Source organism: Pomacea canaliculata, linkage group LG3 (genome assembly GCF_003073045.1).
Source record: "Pomacea canaliculata isolate SZHN2017 linkage group LG3, ASM307304v1, whole genome shotgun sequence".
In the NCBI taxonomy this organism is placed as follows: Eukaryota; Metazoa; Mollusca; class Gastropoda; order Architaenioglossa; family Ampullariidae; genus Pomacea; species Pomacea canaliculata.
This window is the reverse complement of record NC_037592.1, coordinates 23506667-23515331: the sequence shown is the minus strand read 5'-3', so window position 1 is coordinate 23515331 and position 8665 is coordinate 23506667. Positions and strand designations below refer to the sequence as shown.

At 39.2% G+C, this 8665-nt stretch overlaps 1 protein-coding gene across 2 annotated transcripts; it reads left to right on the top strand.

Annotated features, from left to right (window-relative positions):
- The first annotated feature begins 3708 nt into the window (after positions 1-3708).
- Positions 3709-8637, top strand: LOC112559129 (aminoacyl tRNA synthase complex-interacting multifunctional protein 1-like). 2 transcript variants are annotated; one of them, XR_003098285.1, is made up of 8 exons: positions 3709-3863; positions 4332-4438; positions 5165-5278; positions 5593-5787; positions 6496-6698; positions 7544-7709; positions 8077-8320; positions 8354-8637. XR_003098285.1 is itself a non-coding variant. In XM_025230109.1 (7 exons), the coding sequence occupies exons 1-7, from the start codon at positions 3724-3726 to the stop codon at positions 8241-8243; spliced, it is 1092 nt and encodes a 363-aa protein (XP_025085894.1). In that variant the 5' UTR covers positions 3709-3723; the 3' UTR covers positions 8244-8637. The 2 variants fall into 2 exon arrangements, 1 of the variants encoding a protein (XP_025085894.1); XM_025230109.1 differs by having other exon boundaries at positions 8077-8637.
- The last annotated feature ends 28 nt before the right edge of the window (positions 8638-8665 follow it).

The following is an 8665-nucleotide window of genomic DNA, read 5'->3' as shown; positions in this document are numbered from 1 at the left end:
ACAAGACTAAAGACAGGACACACATATGCCACGCAAGGATACCTCTTGCGAGGGAACAACCACCAGGTTGCCCCTGGTGTGGGGGACATCTTGACGTAGTACACTTTCTCATGAACTGTCCGGGGCTTCAGACCATTCGTCAAAAATTTTATACAGTGGATTCATTGTATGTTTTATTTAGGTCCATCCATCGGCAGCTATTTTTGGTTTTTTAAAAAAGAATAGGACTTTTACACCAAATCTAAGTCTAATATATCTTATGTAATTTCTGTTTTGTTGGCGGCCTTTTTGGGCTCCACCACCCATTTTACACCATATTTGTTTCTTTAACATCTAGTTAACTTATTACCGTGGTCTGATTTTAAGTTAAATAACTGGAGAAAATTTACCCTGAAACTTTTAAACATAAAAACTTTTTTATTGCCATGATATAGCCTTAGTTGCTGGCATGGCATAAAACACCAATAAACAAACAAACAAACAAATGTTTTTGTCTTGATTAGAATAAATCAGACTATAATTTTATGCTTTGGAGTAAACGTGCGCTGAAAACACATCTCTTCCGTAAACATTACTCCTAACACCCTTGCACACAATGCTAGTCCTTTTTCACACCCTTTCCTTTTGCTGTATCGTGTTACCCTCAGTCCTTGTTACATTTGTTTCCTCTTTGTGTCTTCTGTATTATATTTGATTCTTCATTAGTACTGTTGTTTATTCTTTTATTCTTCTTTTTATTCCTAATCGCCCACAGTGGAGCATAGGGCCGCAACTACACCCCGCCATCGGAACCGGTTCTGGGCGTTCCTTTCCAGTAGGGACCATGTCATGCCAGCTGCCTCCGCCTCGCTGTGGACTGATCTCCTCCATGTCTCTCTTGGTCTCCCAACCATGCGCCTCCTCTGTGGGTCCAGCCTGAGCTTGTCTTGTTAAATTGTCGACTGGCTTTCGTAAGGTGTGACCGATTCAGCCTCACTTCCGCTTCTTGATGTCTTGGCTGGCAGGTTTTTGGTTGGTTCTTTCCCATAGGTCTGCAATGGAGATCTTGTCGGGCTCTCTGATGTTCAAGATGTGGCGCAGACATCTGTTGACGAGTGTCTGAATCTTGTTAGTGGTGGTGTTTGTTACACGCCACGTCTCAGATCCATATAGAAGGACTGACTTTACATTTGCGTTGAAGTTGCAGATCATGGTGTGTAGAGATAAAGCCTTAGAGTTCCAGATAGGTCGCATGGTGTGGAATGCCAGCTTGGCTTTATTTATTTGGCTTCTTACATCTTCATCTGCACCTCTATCTTTGCTGACTATGCTGCCAAGATAGGTGAAACGGTCAGCCTCTGTAATACATTCTCCATGTAGTTGGAGTGGTGCTTTTTTGCTTGTTGTTGACCTGCATTACCTCCATCTTCTTGGTGTTGATGGTCAGGCCAGTCATCGCTGCTTCTTCTGAGAGTCGAGTGAGCTTTGTCTGTGCGTGTTGTTGCTTGTGAGACAACAGGCTGATGTCATCCGCAAAGTCGAGGTCCTCAAGTTGCATGGCGATGGTCCACTGAACTGTGTTGCTGTTACATGTTTTTCTCATGATCCAGTCTATGACAATCAGGAATATTGTCGGCAAGAGCATACAACCTTGTCTCACTCCAGTCCTCATTGCGAAGGAGTCAGTCAGCTTTCTGTTGTGGATCACTTGGCATGTTGAGTCCTCATACAGCTGCTGGATGATGGCAATGAACTTTGGTGGAAATCCGTAGTGCTGCATCAGCTTCCAGATGGTTTTCCTGTCTACGGAGTCAAAAGCCTTCTCAAAATCCACAAATGTTATGTAGAGCAGTGACTGCCATTTGATGGACTGTTCAGTAATATTTCGTAGTGTAGCGGTATAATCTGTGCATGATTTACCCTTCCAAAAGGCTGCGGCGTGTTCTTGCCAGTCTCTTGTCTAGGGAATTCTTCAGTCTCCAGAATGATTCTGGTCAGCACCTTGCTAGGAATGGACAATAGCGTAATCCAATGCCAATTGCTGCCTTTGTTAGGTCGCCTTTTTGGGTATATTTACTAGGTAGCCAAGCTTCCAGTTTGCTGGAACTTGCTCCTGTTCCCAATTTTTTTGCAGCAGGGGGTGTAGCATTTCCGTTGGGCTGTTGGGTCTGCCTTGAGTGCCTCTGCAGGAATGCCATCTGGGCCTGTCACCTTGCCAGAATTCAAGGACTTGATGGCTTTGATGATTTTTGCCTTGGTTAGTGGGTTGGTTTTCACCTGGAGCTGTTCGGCAGCTGGGGCATTGTCCAAAGTGGTTCTTGGTGATGGTCGATTCAGTATTTCATCAAAATGTTCCACCCAGCAAGATCTTTGTTCTGCATCCCCGGTGAGGACGCTGTCATTCTTTACTGGCATGCATGCACTGGTGTTTTTCCTTTCTGTCTAATGAGTCATGGAAAGACCTCAGCTTTATCTTCATGGTTGCCACAAGCAGGTGGTGGTCTGTGGCTGCATCTGCGCCTCGCCTTACCCGACATCCAGCAGACTCCTTCTAAACTGGCGATTAATGATGATGTGCTCGATCTGGGTTTCTGTATGTCCATCTGGTGAAGTCCAGTTGGTCTTATGAATGGTTTTGTGTGGAAAAACTGTGCCTCCGACTAAAAGGTCATTGAACAAGCAGAATACTTAAGTATATGTGTGCAGCTCACCATTTTCATTGCAGTTGCCCATGCCATGCTTTCCCATTAAGTGTCCTTTGTCTGTGTTGTCATTTCCAACTTTGGCATTCATGTTACCCATTATGATTTTAAGGTCTCGTTTTGGAGTACGATCAACAGCGCTTGTAGGAAGTTGTAAAAGTCTTCCTTTTCCTTTTTTTTTTTTTTTTTTTTTGCTGCGTTGGTAGGTGCATATAGCACTGGATGATGGTGATATTTTCTCCTCTGGAGTTGAACCTGGCTGTCATGAGTCATGGGGAAACTGGTTCCCATGCTATAAGTTTCCAGGCGGAGTTTTATTCTTTTATAGTTCATGCTTTCTTTTGTTTTCCTGTCCCTTGGTGCTTTCCATGTTTCGTTCCTGTTCTTATTCGCTAAGAGCATGCTCCTAAAGCAGACCGGATCCGGCCCGTCTCCTGTCTCTGACCGGCCCGCCCGCTGGCCCGCCCGTCAGTATATATACTATATATATAGTAAGGTGACCAGACGTCCCGCTTTAGGCGGGACAGTCCCGCTTTTGACCTCGTGTCCCGCCTGCTGATCGGGCTGGACGCCCAATGTCCCGCTTTCTGGCTTTCTGGCAAGTCCATCAAATGTCCCGGTTGTCTTAAAAATCACTTTTTTCGGCGTTCTTTGACGGTGACGACACCATCATCGACACGTGTCCCGCTTTCGCCCCCGAAACGTCTGGTCACCTTATATACAGTATTGGGTAAAACTGAGTTAACTATATTAGTCAGGCCCTCTAAAACCATCCCAATTTCTCATGCGGCCCCTTGGGAAAATTAATTGCCCACCCCTGTCCTAAAGTGTGAATATGCACTTTACAAATTTTGCATTATTTATTTTATTTAAATATGAGGATGTGATTTGCTGATTGATCTGAGCCCCTCTTAATTCTTCTTTCTCCGAGGGTAGAAATCAAGGTGCTAGCAAAAAGAACGAATTGTCTTCTCTGTTATTTACACAGTTCCTGAAATAAATACAAAAATGGATCAGTTTACGGAAAACCCCATCTTCCAATATGTATTCCTTCAGTGTGCTATACGGCAATTTGTATGACTTTTATAGTGATGAATTCTTATTTGGTCAAAGTTGTTTCGAGCTGCTGTACTTTAGATTACGGAGGATAAAGATTCGTGCTTTTGATTTTATGGCCATCAGGTCAGCAGAACTAGGCGCAAAGCCTCATTTTCAGCGTTTTTTATTTTATGTAGTTAAAATATATAGTCCTGAGTAGAGCGTTTATATAACCAAACATGTTTAGAATTTATCCGGCATTTATTGTATCTCCTAACATAAATCGTCTAGTTTCGTTTGCGTCATCTTGAGTTTGACACGAGGACGAGTAACGTTAATTTTTATAAATTGATGTTTTGGTAATTGTTTCTGAAAAGTTTTTGTGTGTGTTGGGAAAGAAGTTATATGAATACTTATAATTAGATAAACAATGTTGACAGCTGCATACTTATGACAATTATGTGGAAGGAAAAAGTACATTGAACATCGATTCGTGAAGGTGCTTAATAGCTTATAAAACTCAAATGTGATTAATGTATTAACATTGAAAACAAAATTAAATGTCGGAAAATATAAATTCAGAAAGTGGTCTGCTTCTTTCCTTTTACATAGAATGGCTTCAGCAACCATCCTTCAATCGTTAAAGGCTCGAGCTGACCTAGCTGATAAAATTATTGGAGAGCTTCGACGTCAGATAAGTGCTATTAAAACTGCTACAGGTAACTTTCAGTGTCATTTTAAAGGAAAATTGTGATATTTTTAATAGAAATGTTGCTTTGTAAATTAAAACGCAAATCTTTCTGACACACTTATTAAATCTCATTCTACTCCTGTTTGTTTTGTTGGGGTTGCCTTCAGTCAGAAGTTCTAATACTATTAGAAATAGTTATTTAGTACACTTATTGGTTGCATCCTTGCTGCTTATAAGTCCACAATCAATCTTGTATTACCTGGCATCTTTTTATAGGAGTGTTATGTATATGTGCAGCGGTGCATGTGCATTGAATGTCGTGTATAAGTATGCTTCCGTGTTTGCATAAGTGTGTGTGTGTATATATATGAGGTATATCATCTGAGCTAAAGAAACATTTCTATCTTGGACAGACAAAAAAAAAAGATTGATTTGTAAATCTGCTTTTAGATGTTCCAGTGGTTCTGATAAGATTAGTAGCATTGGATGTTAGCACACTATATCTGTCCACTACAGTGATCATATGACCTATGGTCACTTTTGACACAATTGCAGTATCACACACTAAATACTAAGCTCATTATTAATGCTCATGTTTACTGTATTTGTCCATCTGTTTACAGCTTTATAATTTGTGGACTACCTTGTGCCTTGTACTTCCTGTAATACTGTTCTAATTTCTATGCTGTTTCACCTCAAAGTTATAACATATCTGATTAGAACATTAAAACAGAATTTGATTATTTTTTTACAGCTGCTAATGCTGGAGAGTATGAGGAAGACAGGTTGAGAAAAGAAAATGAGGCATTGAAGAAGGAGATTGAGCAAGTCAAAATAAAACTTATGGTGGCAGAAATCAGGAATGGAGGTTAGCAATTCTCTTTTAAAAATTCCTGGGCTAAACAAAAATCTTTTACGTTTTAAATACTTGTTTTTGTATTTATGTGTTTATAAAATATTCATTTTGATGTGTTGGAGAAAATATAGCAGGAAAAAAATTATCAATAAATCAGTTTGCATGGCAAATGCGCGTTAAGCCAAGTCACCAGCAGTGAGCACCTCCTTAGCTGTTTGTGTTGACAGTCATTACCTTTTGGTTGTCTTTTAATAACAAATCCCTCTACACCATCAAGAATAGGTTGCATCCTTTATACATCATGCTTTTTTCTTACTGGTGATCAGTGAGGCAGGTTCCAGTTCCACAGAGAAAGATTGTGAATTCTAATGAAGCTGCAGATGCTGGGACAAAGCCTGTCATTGCAGCCCCTCAGGTAGACACTTCAGTAAGTCAACCACAGCCAAAGAAAACCAAAAAGGAAGTAGCTGGAACTAATGACAAGAGTAAAGTTGAGAAAGGAAACAAGAAAGAAAGCAAAGGTAAAGTATGATAATACAAAACAGTCTAGTCATTTTCTGACCCACAGCCATCATAAGATAAAGTTTACTTTCTCTAGGGTGAGCATCACAGTTGCATCCAACCCTTTAAAAAGCTTTTGTTTTTGTGTTGTCCTTGCAAGATTACTGCAACTCTCTACTTGTGCAGTCATTTGCCATTATAATGACAAGTCCATCTTGTCAGATTCAGTCCATGTATTGTACACATGGTGTTCCACATACTGATCATACATCCACTACCCATCCTTTTAGCCGAAATGCTAGATGGAAAGTGGCAAAGATAATTAGTCTAAACTGAACCAACTTGACGGTAATATGGGTTAACTATAAATAATTTTGTTCTTCTAGTCTTAAGTTGTTACAGTTTATTGGAGTCTGAGAAGATGGCTGATTTGTTCTGAACATTAAAGGCATTACATTGACTTGGTTTAATAAAATATTGTTCTTCGATGTTCAGCTAGAATGTTTCATATATTGGCTTTCCAAAAAAAAAAAAAAATTATATATATACATATATACACACACATATACACTGTTAAATCTGAGATCATTCCAGCTTTCAAAAATAAAACATTTCGCATTATCCTATATACCACTGGCATGTTTAATGTAAAAAGATATAGAGATGGGCATTTATGTTGCTCTGCTACAGAACAATTTCTTATCTCATTAGAAATGTTTTATCATCAGTTGAAGTCAAGCTTGAAGCACCTACTTCAGGAGCAGATGGGGACACAGTTGACATTTCACGACTAGACTTGCGCATAGGCAAGATCATTGCTGTGGAGAAGCACCCAGATGCTGAAAAACTCTATGTTGAGACTGTGGATGTTGGGGAGGAAAAACCACGCACTATAGTGTCCGGTCTTGTAGAGCATATTCCCATTGAAAAGGTTTGTAGAAACATTTTTTAAAAATGTTATTTTGAAATGCTTATATCACATGGCAAGACATTATTCCTCTGTTGTCAATGTGCCTTGAAAGTGGTAAGGCACCATTTTTTAATACACACTGAAGGCTATGAAAAATATTAGTCCCCTTACATTATTTTTATGTGAGAACATAATTTTGTAGCATCAACAAGCTTAATAAACAAGGGATGTGTGTCAGAAAGTTTTGATACAAACATCTGTAGATAAAGACTTCATTAATACTTCTCTTTCAGAATTCCAGCTGATGTTATCATGGAGATACTGTAATACATTTTTACCTATACCCACTGCAGATTGTAAAAATAAACGTGGATAAATCACATTTTCAATCAAAACAAATTTAGCCCCAAGTTGATTCAAACGAGTTCATAAGTTACTATTCTGTGTAATGACACGTTCATTAATCAGTGTAAACAGTATTAAATTACATTTTGCTGGCGTTGTCAAATGAAAAATGGATACTGTTTGAATACGGCTCATGGACCTATGTATGGGGGAAAACCCTTTGCTTAAGACGGTCACATGGCCCATGGTCACAAAGCAGCCAGCCTATGTAGAGCAACTTAAGATTGCTTTGTAAAACTACACAATTATTTGTAAAATTAGCTGTCTGTGGAGACTTAAAAGGATTAGAAATATTTTCACAGTGATTTGTGAAGTTGCTCCTTTGTCTACTTTCTGTGCTGTGCAAGCCTTTAAAAAAAATCCTGAGCATATTGTGCTACATGCAAACAAAAGCTAAATTTAAATTTGATAGTTGTAAGTGAACATTTAATTTTAAACCTTTTCTCCTTTTCCTGTCCTAGATGCACAACAGATTGGCTGTATTCATGTGCAATTTGAAGCCCAGTAAGATGCGAGGCATCTCTTCTGAAGGCATGATTATGTGTGCCAATGCAGGGAAAGTTGAAATTCTGGATCCACCTCCTGGTGTTGTCCCTGGAGACCAAATAACTTTTGAGGGTTACCCTGGTAAGAATACACTGCTGGTGTCAACTTCAGCGTGAAGTAAATCAGTCTGATTTAATGTTGGTGTCAAAACATATGCATGATCTACATTATCTAACCACCATTATTCTTTTTAAAAAAATCTGTTTTTAGATGCAGCACCTTGCTTTTGGTACCTAATTATCTCAATCCTGATGCACAAAAAGTAGAATCGTGTAGGAAAAACATATTCCTTTAGACCTTATCTTGCCAGATTGAAAAGATGTGAAATAGGCAAATGAAAAGAAACCAAAAGATGTAAGAGCACACAAAATACAATAACATCTAGCTCCTGGTAGCGTTTTGCCATGCCACTTTTAATCATTGCCATTATTATGAGTTCTATTTTTAGGTGTGCCAGACAAGCAACTAAATCCCAAAAAGAAAATCTGGGAAACTCTCAAGCCAGATGTTCGTACCAACAATGAACGCATCGCAACCTACAAAGGAGTGCCTTTCAAGGTTGAAGGGAAGGGTGTGGTTACTGCACCGACTTTACCTAATGCGCAGATTTCTTGAGCTTAAAATCATTTTGCATGTTCTTGGTATAGGTCATGATTTAGGACACTGCAGGGACAATGCTAATTGCCATTTTTTTCTCTCATTTCATTCTTTTTTCTTTTCATTCATTTCTCTCAGTCCTCTCCACTCATCTATTGGTGGTAATCTGAACATTGTGATAGTTTTCTACCGCCGTGGCAAGCATGCACTAGTGCTTTTAAGCTTGCTGAAAGGCCTTAAAAAATATTCTCCTGGTTGATGTTTGCATACATTTTGAAAGACATAGACCACTCCTTCAAAACTGCATGAAGTGCCCACACTTTTCTTGACTTTTCAGAATGTGATACTCAGCCAAATAAAAAGTCTTTTAAAGTATTGAAAACCATTGTTATTAAAAAAGTGGTGCAAACAACTTTCACTCCTGTCTTTTGTTCAATATT